Here is a 15483-nt window from a genome sequence, read left to right as displayed (position 1 = left end):
GCGTGTTCCAGTGATTTTGTGAGTTCAGTTCAACAAATAATCCAATTAATCGATCAATCAGTGAGTCCCTCTTCTCAGCCGGTTCGTCACCAGCCGTTTGTTCACTTGGTCTTGGGCACCACCAGTATTTCATCACCGTCCTGGATGCTGTAGGAGTGGAGAGCCCGGGTGTTGTACTTCATTTCCTCGGGGCCGAAGGCGCTGCATTTGTCGATGTAGTAGAGCCGCATGCTGTTGGTGGAGAGCTGCACGACGGTCGTCAGCTGCTTCTTCAGCTCGGCTACGGTCTGGTCCAAACGGATGTTCAGCTGCAACAAAGATGGACAGTTTCTACACTTAAGCCTGAGGGCTGTCACTCATTTCACTTACAAAGAGTGGAGTGGTAGAGGGGTCTGAAGAAGACCAGAAAAGTGCAGTCCATTTATAATAGTCTTAAATTTAACTTGTTTAAACCTGCAGAAACCTGAAGTATTAAGACTCTTGGTGCACCAGTTAGTCAAAGTAGGGGGCAGTGTTAGGAACACACCTGTTGCACTTTTTCCTCACACTGAACCTCCACCTGGGCACGGCAGCGAGGTCGGAGGTCAATCTCAGCGAGTGGTTCCAGCTTCCCATACTTGGTCACCAGAGAATGATATCTGAGGGAGGAAAAGAGGAGTGTTTAGACCAAGAGCAGGTGAAAGTCAGCTTTGTGTCACTGCACGTCTTGACTGTTGGATCATCTGTGTTTAAGAGCATCGGTTCAACACAACCCACAAATATCCCTTCTACCAGATACGTTGAAAAAACAAATTTTCTCCAGGGACTCTGTCTAGATTAACTTCACTGCTGCTCCCAGTTACTTCAGTCAAACCAGAGCCCAGTTTGACGTCCTGTTAGCCAGGATCGATGCCAGGATTCCTCTGATGGACACCAAATACCAGCATTGCTTTTCAGCTGCGGAGCGCCTGTCCATCTGGTCCCAGTGAGTGGCAGTTTCACTGTATCAAGTCACGCGTCAGCTGCAATCTGGCTAAAAGCACAATTACTTTTAAATTGCTTTTTTAAATTGACTTGAGATCGACCATTTCTGATGCAATACCAGGATGTCGGGAGAATCACAACCCCGTTAGGCTTTCATGAATCAGTGTAAAAAAATTCAGCTCACAAGATGGCATTTCAGGTCGCTCTGCACATCTGTCACGTGGGCTGAAGCTATAGCGAAGGAAGCTCATGGGACAAACTGCTCACCCACATCTCTGTAGGAGGGCAGGTGAACAACAAGTACCATCCATCCATTATCTATACCTCTTTGTAGAGCTGCACGCATCACAATTGCGATGTGCGCATGTGCAATAGTCACATCACAGGACGTGTGATTGTGAAGCAAATAAAGTGAAACACGTCGAGCTGCTACTTTATTGTTGCTCCGTGCAAAACGAAAACTCGCCAGTTTTTCATCACTTATCTACAACAAAAGTCCGTCTGGTATCACATCAGTGCAGCTCTTCATCAGAGCACGGAGTGAACTGACCGCTGAGCTGCAGAGTCTGTGTGTCATCTGCCTGTAAACTGTAAACAAGCACGCAACACTGCTGCTGTCACAGATCATGTTAGCAGGATGATCAAGGCAGGCGCTCCGTTACGTGAGGCAGAGACGTTTACATTAGCAGCCGTGTGCCGACAGGAAGTAGAATACAGCGAGCTTTGTTTCAAAAAGTCACCGGGCTGATCACGCTGATTAAACATACATTTGAACACGGTTAGATATGCTAGATTACATACCGTTAAGAGTAAGGCAACTGCAGCCCACAAGTCTGATTGTATTTATTGTATAAAGAAACGTGTCGATCCACCTGAACTCTCTCTACTGTTTCATGCAGGTGTCAGAGTTGCTGAACCAAGTGTGGTAAAAGGAGGAGAAGAGGTTTTGTTTTGTTAAACGCAAAAAGATTTAAAAGTCCCAAATCATAAAAAGTATGAATGTTAGTTGTTCATATAAACATGAAAACAAACTGTGTTTATTTGGTATAATTTCCTGTAATTTAAAAAAAAAAACAATAAATAAAAAAATAAAAAAATAAAAATAAATATCGCAGAACAAAACGTTTTTTCTAATATCATGCAGCCCTTCTTAAAATTAAAATCATCCCAACCGATTTCTCTATGCTTAACAGGCTAACAAGCCAGATATGGTGAGTGCACACTCCGATACCTGCTAATACATGCTATCATATAAATTCATATCATATTAATTATTAAATTCTAGATTTTCACTCAATGAAAAAAAATTATTTGTCCGATATTTGGATGAAAAAAATCTCCAATTGCACCAAAACCATAAACTCGGGTGGAGCTTAAGTTCAGCGACTGAATCAGCTGAGGTGACACTGAGCAGCTCCCACCTGTCACCCAAAGTGACCAAACCCCTAATTATTCCTGACTTTGTGCCTAATTTAAGGGTTGAGTTATAATAAAAATCACTCCCGCCCAGCTGTTAGGAATAAAGAAACTAGCTACAGAGACCAAAACAGCTTTTTGTACCAGGCTGTAAACATGTTTGATTCTGCTGTAAAGTTGGACATCAAAATACGGGGCCTGTTGGGGATTGACTCGCTTTCGGACGCAGCCTCAAGTGGCCACTTAAGGAACTGCAGCTTGCCGCTTGGTCTGAACGCACCTTTAGAGTAGAGACAGTGTGCTCAGCGTACCTGTAAGGCAGCTCCTCCTCAGGGTAGTCTTGGTAGTAACGGATGAAGAACCTCTCTGCGTCTTCTCTCTCACTGTCACTCACAACACTGCCATTTAACACTGATATTGAAGAAAGCCTGGGAAGAAGCATACACGGTGTATTAAGCAGTAGAGCGGCAGGTATCTATGATACTGAGAATCTGAAGTTTACCACGATTCCCCTTATTACATCACTGATGTCATGGCAGAGACTCACTGTGCTATCATGAGGCTGCGTCGCTCGGCGTTGGTGTAGGTCTGCAGTAGAGGGATGCCCTGCAGCCGCACCTCCTCCAACTTTGGAAAGAAGTTAAGCTTCTCGATGTCATCCCACCGGGTGAGACCTGAAAACACACACACAGAAGTTCAGCTGTTAGAACAAGACAAATAAGTTGAGGTCTCGAGAAAACAAGCGGAAATTAACTTGTTTTCACGGGAAAACAGTAAATGAAACTCGTATTGATCATAACGGATTGAGTAGTTAGATTGTACTGTTAGCACAGGTTATTTTAGTGTTCGTTAGAGTTGTGAGTTTATATTATTTAGTAAGTTAGTTAGCAGTTTAGGCAGTAGTTACTTAGGTTGTTAGATCTTTCCAATTTTAGCTAGCTTGTAACTTTAGTTGTAGGTTAGCTTTAGCTGGTTGGTTAACTTCGCTAGTTAGCTTTAGTTAGTGTTAGTATTTGTATTAGTGTGTGTATTTGTTAGCTAGTGTTGGTATTTGTATTAGTGTTAGTATTTGTTAACTAGTGTTGGTATTTGTATTAGTGTTAGTATTTGTATTAGTGTTAGTATTTGTTAGCTAGTGTTGGTATTTGTTTTAGTGTTAGTATTTGTTTTAGTGTTGGTATTTGTTTTAGTGTTAGTATTTGTATTAGTGTTAGTGTTTGTTAGCTAATGTTGGTATTTGTATTAGTGTTAGTATTTGTATTAGTGTTAGTATTTGTTAGCTAGTGTTGGTATTTGTTTTAGTGTTAGTATTTGTTTTAGTGTTAGTATTTGTATTAGTGTTGGTATTTGTATTAGTGTTAGTATTTGTATTAGTGTTGGTATTTGTTAGCTAATGTTGGTATTTGTTTTAGTGTTAGTATTTGTATTAGTGTTGGTATTTGTATTAGTGTTAGTATTTGTTAGCTAATGTTGGTATTTGTTTTAGTGTTAGTATTTGTTTTAGTGTTAGTATTTGTATTAGTGTTGGTATTTGTTAGCTAATGTTGGTATTTGTATTAGTGTTAGTATTTGTTAGCTAGTGTTGGTATTTGTTTTAGTTTTAGTATTTGTATTAGTGTTAGTGTTTGTTAGCTAGTGTTGGTATTTGTATTAGTGTTGGTATTTGTATTAGTGTTAGTATTTGTTAGCTAGTGTTGGTATTTGTTTTAGTTTTAGTATTTGTATTAGTGTTAGTGTTTGTTAGCTAGTGTTGGTATTTGTATTAGTGTTGGTATTTGTATTAGTGTTAGTATTTGTTAGCTAATGTTGGTATTTGTTTTAGTGTTAGTATTTGTATTAGTGTTAGTATTTGTTAGCTAGTGTTGGTATTTGTTTTAGTGTTAGTATTTGTATTAGTGTTAGTGTTTGTTAGCTAATGTTGGTATTTGTATTAGTGTTGGTATTTGTTTTAGTTTTAGTATTTGTATTAGTGTTAGTGTTTGTTAGCTAATGTTGGTATTTGTATTAGTGTTAGTATTTGTTAGCTAATGTTGGTATTTGTTTTAGTGTTAGTATTTGTATTAGTGTTAGTGTTTGTTAGCTAGTGTTGGTATTTGTATTAGTGTTGGTATTTGTATTAGTGTTAGTATTTGTTAGCTAGTGTTGGTATTTGTTTTAGTTTTAGTATTTGTATTAGTGTTAGTGTTTGTTAGCTAGTGTTGGTATTTGTATTAGTGTTGGTATTTGTATTAGTGTTAGTATTTGTTAGCTAATGTTGGTATTTGTTTTAGTGTTAGTATTTGTATTAGTGTTAGTATTTGTTAGCTAGTGTTGGTATTTGTTTTAGTGTTAGTATTTGTATTAGTGTTAGTATTTGTTAGCTAGTGTTGGTATTTGTTTTAGTGTTAGTGTTTGTTAGCTAGTGGCCAGAATGGGTCGGCAGTGTTACTTCCCCCGCTTCAATAGCACCTCTGGATTGCACTTTTTTCCAGCGGACCTAGAAATGAGGCGTCGGTGGTTGCGTGCATTGGGCCTACCGGACTGTGAAGCTGAGAGTGTTTCCAGAGAGTGTTTCTCCAATGTCATGGAGCTGGATATGGGTTTTGACTTAATGCCTGAAATAATGCAGGATGCATCATGGATCTCTGTTTCTCTCTATTAAAAAGTAATAAAGTCACTATTAGATTATGTAATGAGTTAAGGGATGTTAATTCACTGCTACTGCATAAAATAATCTGCATAATTTTAGCTTGATTAAAGTTACATGAAACTGTATTTCTATATGTTTATCATATAGATTAAATCTGACAGCCTGTTGGACTGAAACAAACAAAGTGTTCTGCTTTCAGAGAGGCTGAGCAAATAAATGGGTCTGAAATTAAGCTATGAGTAACTAAAATCCAGGTAATTATATCATCTACTGTTTATATTTAAGCAACATCACATGAAAGGGAGTGATGTTGTGCTGAATATCATCACAGCTGTGATTTGGTTGTAGGCAGATAATCGCAGATAATCACAGTCGTGCTGATATTCAGTACAACATCACGAGTGTCATATTGCTTTTATACAACAGTTATACAAGCAGCAAATAGTAAAAAAACAGTAACAATCAACAACAGATTATTTTTGCTACTCTAACTCAACTAATTCCAATTTAACTGAAACTGGACTTGTGTTGCCAAGCAACCCAAACATTCAGCTGCAGCCTGTGTCTGCAGGTTACCACAGATCATTTATCATCAACCAGTGAGATAAGAGTCTGCTGTGTTTCAGAGGTACCAGCTTGCTTAATGTAGACATACACGGTCTGCTGTGATGTTAATTAACAGTATTCAGAACATGTGGCTGAGGCGGAGTGATACACAGAGTGAAAAGTCCCAGTGATGTCGTGCTCTATATCAGCACTCATGGAGTGCCTCTTGTCCAATCAGATTACTTGGTCAGAACTAACTGTTGTAACGGATGAAGTGGCTGTTCATTAACATTCACTTCTGCCTGTTGGTCATGTATTGTGACATACATTTCTGCTGTTGGTCTTTTCATGGGCTTTAAGTTTGTAGAAATCCTAATCAACCTCTCTGCTTTATTATCTCTTGCTTCAAGAGATCTGAACTCAATAGTAACAATCCCTGGACTCAGAGAAATTGAACTTTTTAAAGGTGAAATCATAAAATGGCTTGTAAGAAGGTGGTTTTCTGTGCTTCAGGCGGAGGAGATATGACGCAGCGATCCACTGAAGACATCTGAACATGTCTTTGGATATTGCTTTTGTCCTCTCGTCTCCAAACACAACTCTAAAAATAGCATGACTGCTAATACTCCCTGAAATAGAAACAATTCCTGAGATAAAAGCTGACGTGGAGAAGAATCTGTCGTGAGACTCTACAAATAACACAAAGATTTGAGGATGAGGTGACATGTTTGCTTGTGCTAATTTTATCAGCTGTTATGAAGTCGTTGCATAAAGATGCTGCTGCTGTTATTGTGGAGGGACTAAAAAAGATCCAGTAAGAACTGAAAATCTGAAATGTTTACACAAACAATGAAACCATTATAGACTAAAACAGCCCATTTTAAATGTTTGTCTCAAAGCCACTGGATGTTTGGCTTAAAATTGAAAATAAAATGCCTTTGTGATATTAAAGTAAAGTGTCTGCTCAAGCATCCGATAGAGTTTTAACCGTTTCTCAACACTGTGGAGGCGGAGCAGATCAAGTTTTGATTGTGTTGAGCAGCCCATTCGGTCACAGAATTTTCAGTTACTAAATGCTTTGCTATCCATATCATAGTTAGCAGTTAGCATACACATGCAACGTTAGCTGAGATGCCCCTATCTGTTCTCAAAGCTATGAAGGCAATGCTAAACGAGATCTCTGAAGTGTTGGCTAGAGCTATATTATTACAGAGCTAAACTATCCACACCAACGCTCAACACTGTATGTTTTATTTAATGTTTATTTGTATAGGGACAAGTATGAAGCAAGTAAACCGATGCCACAAACTACAGCCTTGGCTAATTTGCAATGCCCGTCAACAACAAATGCACAAGAGACAGTACAAAACACACTCAACCATAAAACAGATATAACGATACAGGATACAAAATATCCGACAATAAAACTTAATGTAAAACAGGAAGCACAAAATCATACATGACTACAAGACTGAGCCCTCTTCAAAACCGGTTTCAGACAGAGTTTAAAAAGCTCCCAGTCAGGGTCCAGTTTAACTCTGCAGGTGAGGCATTCCACATATTGATCCCCTGAACAAAAAAAATGCTTCGTCCAAGTGATAACTTACGATGTCCAACACCCTTGGACATAAAGTAAAAAATTGGTCTGTGGACGGTGCTGAGAGTAAAAAGCCAAACAGCTGGCATGTGAATTTTCTTTTGAATGGATCAAAGAATTAATGGTGTAACAATTTTGGAACCCATCAGCTAAAGTCTAACGACAATGTTTCCTCTAGGAGCAACTTTGAACATGTCGGGCATGTTAACACCGTCATGTCTTGGTTCATTACATCCCCCGGATTCTGTCTGTGCTGAGTCTCAGTCTCACTGTAAACAGTAAGTTACACAGAGGCTGCTCTCTGGCTTACTTCAGCGGCATGAAGCCCAAACAGAAACAGATTTTCTTGTGATCGACTTTAATTAACGGCTCCTCAGTTTGCTGAAATAACAACATCATGATGCAGATTAGGAACAACATGAAGCTTTGTCAGGTCTGTCCTCAAGAGGAGAAGAAAACTACTTTAACATGAGAAGGAGGGCGGAGCCATCATTTCTGATGCATTCGCGGAAGTCAGGAAATCTAATCGTTGACCAGCTTTCACGTCAAGTTAAAATTTTTTGATCTAGAACAGATTGTTTGCTGAACTCGTCTGTTTTTAGAGATTAATAAGAAGCTAAATCGTTGTCAGATGACGCCGTTGGGAGACGGGATGTCATTACGGCGGATTACGTTCCTCCTGCTTTTGCTCTCATATGAAACTTAAATGAATTTTAAATCAAATTTGCATTTAAACTTATTTCTCAAATGTTTAAGATGTGTATTACGATGAATGTAAAACCCTATATCACAAATAAAGAAGGCTATTTGGATTTCAAGTTGCTTTACACCAAAACACACACACACACACACACTCACTCTCAGATCCACTGACCTGAGTTGTGCAGGTTGATGCTGCGTAGGTTGGGGAAGAGCCGCTGCAGGATATCCTTGTTGTCCTGAATGGACTCCAGGTTGTTGTTGGCCATGACCAGAGTGTCCAGGCTGGGGAACATGGAGCCAAACTTGCGGACTTCGGTCCAGTCCTTGAGGCTGTTGTCGGTGATGTGAAGCAGGCGCAGGGTGGGGCAGGCCACGCTGGAGGCACTCACACTACTGTACTCGTTAAGGCACAGGAACAACTCCTCCAGCCTGCATGAGGAAACAGGAGAGAACAGGACTGATGTGCTGTGTGAAACAGAAAGGGACTGATCTGGGGTTTTCACATCTTATAAACCCTGCAGTCCTACCAAAAAGGTATCTTTGGCATCTTATCTGTCTTTAAACAGCAATATCCTGCAAATAAAGCAACAGAGAAACAGTTAACTCTTCTCCTTACTCAGGTATCTCCCTGGTGAGCAGCAGCAAGGTGTCCCAGGACACCTGAGTGTTGTTGAGGACGAGGCGTCGGACCCGAGAAAAGGCTTCGGCACACCGTGGCTCGAGGGTCATTCCCGCCAGAGGGTTGGAGCTCAGGTTCAGAAACTCCAGGTTGGGGATGTTGGAGACAATCTTACTGATCTGGAAATGAGAGGTTGATTTGTAGTTTTATCAGTGACATTAGACCATATTTTACACGTCGACGTCACATTAGGGGGATGATTGATCGGCAAATGTAAAGACATTGATAATGAAAATCTAGAATGACATCGGGCCATTTTAACCTACATTTTTTTATAACCCATTAGCAAACTCTTAGACAACTGCTAACATTAGCCTTCAACCACTTTCTAGCTTACATGTGCATTTAATTGTGTTACAAGATACAGCGGGAAAGGCAAAAAAGAACTGGTTGAATGCTAAAGCTAGCTCTTGTGACTTAGCTGTCGGTAACAAATGAGTTATGAGCAAATATGTAGTCTTAAAATATTGTTTAGATATGTCCGGATGTCCCTCTTAATTTTCACAATGAATTGTCTTTAGCTGATCAATCCAGAAGCCGTGAAATTATAGCGATTATATATATAGCGATGCATTTTAAATTGAATAGTCAATTAGTGTTTCTGGACAGTAATTGAGCTCTACAGCACAGCGGGAGAAGATGAGGCTTTGGACGCACACTCAATACTTGTTTGTAGGACAGATTAGTTATTGGTTGCGTCTTTTAACAACATTGTTTGACAACAAATATAATATGAACTTTGGCTAGCTTTATCCTTGAATGAAAATGAACCACTGTAACAGCACCTCATGCCAGTCCTGCAGCTTGTTGTGAGACAGGTCCAGCTCTATGACATGGGCACAGAAGGCAGCGATCTCAGCCTGGTCTCCTGCTCGTCTGATCCCACAGCTGTTCAACACCAGCACACTGGGCAGGTTCAGGCGGTCTGCAGGTGAGAAGAAAGAGGAATTAGACGATGTTAGAGGGGAATATTGTCACTGAAAAAAACAGGCTTTTAGAGTTTTTATGTAGCTTAAGTGTCCTTCAGATTAATATGTAATTAGTTACAGGAGGCTAGGATTTGTCAAAAGAAAAAATGAGTGCCTGTAGAAAAGTCCTTCAGAGGGACAAGCTTTCCTACGCTACTGTGAGGACCTTCAAGGGCCTGAACTTTTACTAAATTAAGAAGGTAAATCAGCACTTCTTCTTTTACCAGAGTCATTTTCTTACACAAATATCTATACTTTTGTGTACTTTTGCCTCCTCTGCCCCCCCTTACCTTTCATGGGCGAGCCTTGAGGACCCACGGTGGGCACCACCACCACGCCCATCCCAGGCCCTCTGCGGTACGGAAAATTCTCCGGGCTGTACTTTTCACTCATCACCTCCACAAAGCTACGGCCCTCCAAGTCCTCTGGAGGCTCCATGGCTCTGTCCTGCCGGGCTGATCCCACCTCAGCTGGACCAAAGTATGGGGAAGAGGCAGACACCCACAGTGATTAGCTGTACACTACACACTATGTCCAAACCGGGATTCAGACCAAGAAGCTTGTAGCTGTGAGGCAAGAAGCCGCTGTACTTATAAATAACAAGAAATTAAATAGTGAAATATAATCACTCTTCCACAACCCAAAAAGGTTTCTTCTTCTCTAAACCCGAAAGTGGAGAAAAGCAGAAGACAAAAAGAGAGGGACTGAAAGCATTTGCGTTTCTTGACAGTAGGAGTATAACTGTTACCTTCTTCTTATTCTAGTATTATGTTCATTATATGGCATCAAAAAAACAAGAAAAAATACTCATATTTCTAAACTAACTCCGCATTACACCTGATTCTGATTCTAATTTCTGCATAACAACTGACTTTAAAGACATAATCTCGAAGATTTTCATTTAATTAAAGGTCTGTTAAGTCACCATCTATCTACTGTAACACAATGGCGATTGAGCCTATGGCCCACTGATGAAAGCCTTTGCATTTGCAGTGTATAGTATTATTATGGACGGGGGGGCCGGTGGCGACATTCGTGGAAAGAAATCGCCCAGTTAGTGATGTGTTTCCATCAGCCAGCAGTGGTTGGTCTGTCAGAGAGGGTAGGCGGAGCTAAGCGGCTGCTTTTCCGCTCTCTGCAAGTGTTGCGAGTAAACAGTAATCTACTATGGCTGAACAAACAAAGAAAAGATGGATGACTACAGATACAACTTCAACAAGAAGTGAAAATCCAAAGAAGAAGAAACAAACTCGACGCTCAGATGAAGCAAACAGTCTGAAAAGAAAAGCGACCGTCAGCCAGGAAAATCAAGAGTTACAACCGGAGCCAACCGTGGACGTCACACATGCAGCACTGTCCGGATATCTGGGAAGTGTGCTCCTGTGATTGACTTTCATCGCCATGAGGTGCCGCCAAAGAGCACGAAACTAAGATCTTCAAGATTCTAGCTTTAAACCTTGATTACAAGGTCCTCCTCTTCACATATAAAGCCTTTCATTTTCCAGGACTCTTGTTAGCTTTTTTGTAATCTGCTTCTGGTTTCCAGCAACATCCGGAAGTAAATCTGTGATTCATCCTTTGTCGGTTACACCCCAAAGCTGCGGGACACTTCAGCTGTAGATATCAGGGAATCCAGCTCACCTGTACTTTTAAACAGAAGCTTAAAATGATCTCTTTACTGTAGCCCTTAACTCAGGAGGACTTTCCTGATATATGCTCCTTTAAACATTGTTTTGCACTTTGTATTGCTGCACTTATTTTAAAATGTATTTTACTTCATTTTATGTAATCTAATTTTTAATTGTTTTATTATTTTTATAACGTGGGTTTTATTTACTTTATAATATCCATTTGATGAATTTTATTTTGATCTCCTTTTCTGCTATGAAGTGGGTTTTAATTTTACGTATTAAATGTTTACGTTTTCTTATTTTTACTTTTATTTTTAACTTTATCATCAACAAATTAAGTTTATTTTATTTATAGTAATACTGTTGTAATGTATGTATTTCTATCGATGATGAATCCTCTAAATGTTGAAGCTTTATTTAAGGTAACAGTTGATAACTGTTGACAAACTGATTTTTGTTTGATTCATTTTGGACTGAATCCACATCAGCCCCCGTCTTTGTTTGAGCCTCACTCGTGTAAATTTCCAACCCTTGTCTCCTGCTAAATATAATTATCAGTTAATTCATTTCACCATGCGGCCATTAATAAAATATTCTCCATCCTAGCGTTTGTTTGTTTGTTTTTTTAAATCAGTCCACTTTTCTCTTGCCTGTATATCTGAGTCATTCATGCTGAAACACGAGGATGTTCTGCTCTGATGAATGACTGCATTTCTCTTTAAGAGAGGTACGAAAGATAGTGGGAGCAGGGAGGGACACAAGGAGGTGTCCTCCGCTCTTATCAGCAAACCACAGACACTGTCCCATTTAAATCTCCCTAAATCTACTCAGAGGAGAGAAACACAAAGTCTGATCAAAGTACAAACTTTTAAAAATAAAACAGGAAGAGAAGAAGGCCCTTTTGACCCAATGTATCACTTAAGGTTTTATAATTAAAACGTCGAGCATCTGTGTGCTTTTTAAAAACGCACGGGCGGGCAGAGCCTTGCTGTGGAATCTGCTGCAGGGAAGCATTAATTATGTAGTGGTTTTTGCTGAAATAAAAAATAAAAAGATCCTGTTACAATGTCTCATTTGAGGAGAATGAGCTGCGGTAAATTGTGGTAATGTATGAAAGCAATTTGTTATTCTTACGCTGATACATCGAGTTATTTGCTGTGACACTCGGTTATTTTTACACCCATAAAACAACATGCATGTTCGAAAACCTTTCTCTAATTTACAACTGTATGTGGTTTCAGTTCAAATAAAAATGGCAGGAAGTGTCTTACCTGAAGAGACGTTTCCTTTGATTTGACCACCTTCACTGCTCACTGTCTTGGTCTCTGTTAGAACTGTTGGCCTGTCAAAGAAATCAATAGTAGCCTTATGTATTTTGCATCCACTGACAGATGTATTTGTGCATTCATTTTGCATTCAACAAGACAAATCTGTCGATCAAAAAGATAAAAGACAAGGCCTTTTGCATTGTTAGTGGTGTCTTACTCCAGAGTGGCTGGTAGGGCTGACAAACGTCTTCAGAAGAAATGCTGGCCCCTCTTTGATCAGATGTCACGATTTGATCTGGACAGGCCAGAAAAGGGAGGCGGACTTGGAGGGCTGTCACCACATGACACTGAAGAGCAAACAAGGTCAAAGATCACTGTCTACCTAGTTATTTATTAATTCACTCACCAGTATCAATATAATCAAACAACATGGAATCACTTTAAGATTTAGAGCTCAGTGCTACTGTGAGCAGACATACTGCCTCCACAGTGCACATGCAAACTGGACAGGAGATTCCCCAAAAGAGTTAACAAAATAAAAGCTAAATATGAATCCCACTTACTTAATAATGACATTTTGTGCTGCAAGCAAGTGACTTAAAAAGGAAAGAAAACATTTTGATATGTTTGTTTGTCATTAAATGTACAAAACCATGTCAGTCGATTAACCAAGACGTTAGTTCAAATTCGGCATACATCGTAAAGACAAAACAATTTACATTTGAAGTAATTTAAACATTTATACGCTCTTTACCTGCTTGAATCTGTCCTAGAGGAACGTCTATTTGGTCAAAGTGATCGTTAGAACAATAGACAAACCGATTCTAAAAGACATTTTATGGTAATATTTAGCTTATTATTCTAATATTATTAAGCCGACCTGATATGAAACTTTTAGTGTTTCGTTATAAATCTTAAATGATATTGTCACGTGATATATTAGCTCATAAGGCACAGGCGTCACTATAGTGATTGAATGTGGAGTAAAATTTGGCTTGTTCTCTTTATGTGAAACCCGATATGTTCAAGGCCCCTTTAATGTTTGGTGATTTTATACATCTTTGCCTTTAAGTTAATGTATGCATCTTACAGTTTGAAAAACATGACAACCTGCGATTCGGCACGAAAGTCTTGTAAATTCGGCTCTTTATTTAGATTAAATAACTTTTATACGTGTTTTACTAACGACAGCCCTTCACAAACATAACTCTGGGTTGGGGAATAGTGCTCCTTGCAACCACAGACATACCGATTATCGTTGATAACAGTTGATGTTTCATCACAATATTGTGCTATTATTCAATTATATTTACGCCGATCTGATATGTAACTTGTCGTAACTCGTAAAAGAGCTTATGTTATGTTGTAACGTTACACATTAGCCGATTCAGCGTGTGCTCCTCTCAATTGAACGAATATTGAATGGAATTTGGCTTGTGCTGTTCATGGTGAGCTCGTTTTCCCAAATGTCCTTGAAAAATATTGTAATTGTATCCTTCTTTGATTATCAGTCAACGTACGAATCAAAAAGTATGTAAAACATGACGCTCTGCAATTCAGCATGAATATATTGTAAACTCGGCATATTTATTTATGAAAAATCTGTCATTATTCATATAAAATCACAACTTTTTTTTCAACGTTATTTACTAGCAAAACCCCTCACCAACTAAGTGGTGAATCCCGAATCAGAAGGGTTATAAAAGTTGATATTTCATTGTTGTTAGAGAAACTTATTCTACGGAATTGACGCCGAGCTAATTTATATATTTTGGGGATTAGTAAAAGGTATGATATTGGTGCTAATACAGTAAATTAGCCCTGTAAGGTACATTCAACTAAAAATGTACATATTCTTGAATCGAGTCTGGTTTTAATCAAACTAAGAAGCGTAAAGGTAACCCTTTACAGACAATAAAAACACATTTTCATATCATATTCCCCTGTTAAGGAAACTAAATTTAACATGTGAATAAAAATTACAAACTAAACGTTATGACAGCCGAGCAGCAGACAGTGTCCAGTCCAGAATCAGAGAGTCTGACCCCCAGCATCAGCTCGATGGAGCCGGAGATGGATTGCAGATGGCAGCGGTATAAATATACTTTCAATTATCACTAGCTAATGCCAGTATGCTCAGAGACCTTGTCAAAAACTGATGAAATAGAAGGCCGTCTTTCTACATACCTTTAATGTCTACTTTGAATTTTCCTTGTTGATAACAACAAACCAGCTGTCATTTTGCTCGCCAGTACATCCCGGAAGTGACGTAGCTTGTTAGCCCGAAAACGATTTTTTTCTCTTTTATTTATTTATTTTTACCTCCTTTCAAGTAGCAACACTTGAAATGTATTTAAATTTTCCGAGGCCGTTTACATTGTGATGCTAAATTATTGTAAAAAATAAATAAAAGTAATAAAAACAGAGGTCCCCCTCGAGAAGATGATGATGTCATTGTGTTTCTGCTGTTGCTGCTGATTCTGATGATATTTATCTTTTCCTGCTTCGCATGTATTTAGCTTGCCTGGTAGTCAGCAGATAATGTCCTTGATTTTTTGTTGATAAAACTTTTCACATTTTAGCAATTATCATTGCAGGAGAAAATTTGCCAAGACGGCTAAACTGGCACATAAGAAGTGTCTATTAGAGTGTACAGTCTCTAGAATCTTAAACTGTATAAATTAACAGATAATAAGACTGATAAAGATGGTTGCATTAAAATTTAGGTGCTATGGTTCAGGTTTTCTGCAAAACTTAATTGTTAATTTAATTAGAAACACCTGTGAGTTTTCAGCTTTAAACCTGTCAGTATGTCTTCTACAGTAAACTGCTAAATAGCCTTAAATAGTACTTGAAAAATAAGAATCACCTTAATTATTTTAGAATAATATTTGTGTCTTCTTTTTAAATGTTTTCTGAGAGAGCATCGTAAAAGTCATATAACAGACGGGGTAATAAAATAAACAGCAGGCAGGACAATAATTGGCAATGCAATACACTTATAACAACAAACACTGTATTTCTAATTAAATGAAACATTAATTAACACATCAAATACAGCACATAAATCGATAAATTGTCCAT

The 15483-nt window shown here is 38.7% G+C and overlaps 1 protein-coding gene across 1 annotated transcript; it reads right to left on the bottom strand.

The window, feature by feature from the left end:
• Positions 1–12687, bottom strand: tbcela (tubulin folding cofactor E-like a). Its single transcript, XM_069676694.1, has 10 exons — positions 12617–12687; positions 12403–12473; positions 9791–9970; positions 9318–9457; positions 8470–8651; positions 8026–8282; positions 2927–3053; positions 2691–2807; positions 527–638; positions 1–308 (listed from the first exon to the last, which is right to left on the bottom strand). The coding sequence occupies exons 3-10, from the start codon at positions 9936–9938 to the stop codon at positions 102–104; spliced, it is 1290 nt and encodes a 429-aa protein (XP_069532795.1). The 5' UTR covers positions 9939–9970; positions 12403–12473; positions 12617–12687; the 3' UTR covers positions 1–101.
• Positions 12688–15483: the final 2796 nt, after the last annotated feature.

The sequence above is a fragment of the Semicossyphus pulcher genome, unplaced genomic scaffold (assembly GCF_022749685.1).
Source record: "Semicossyphus pulcher isolate SPU_LCO1_2020_fin unplaced genomic scaffold, fSemPul1.0.p SCAF_26, whole genome shotgun sequence".
NCBI lineage: Eukaryota > Metazoa > Chordata > Actinopteri > Labriformes > Labridae > Semicossyphus > Semicossyphus pulcher.
Note: the sequence above shows the minus strand (reverse complement) of the source record. Positions and strands in the feature narration are given on the sequence as shown.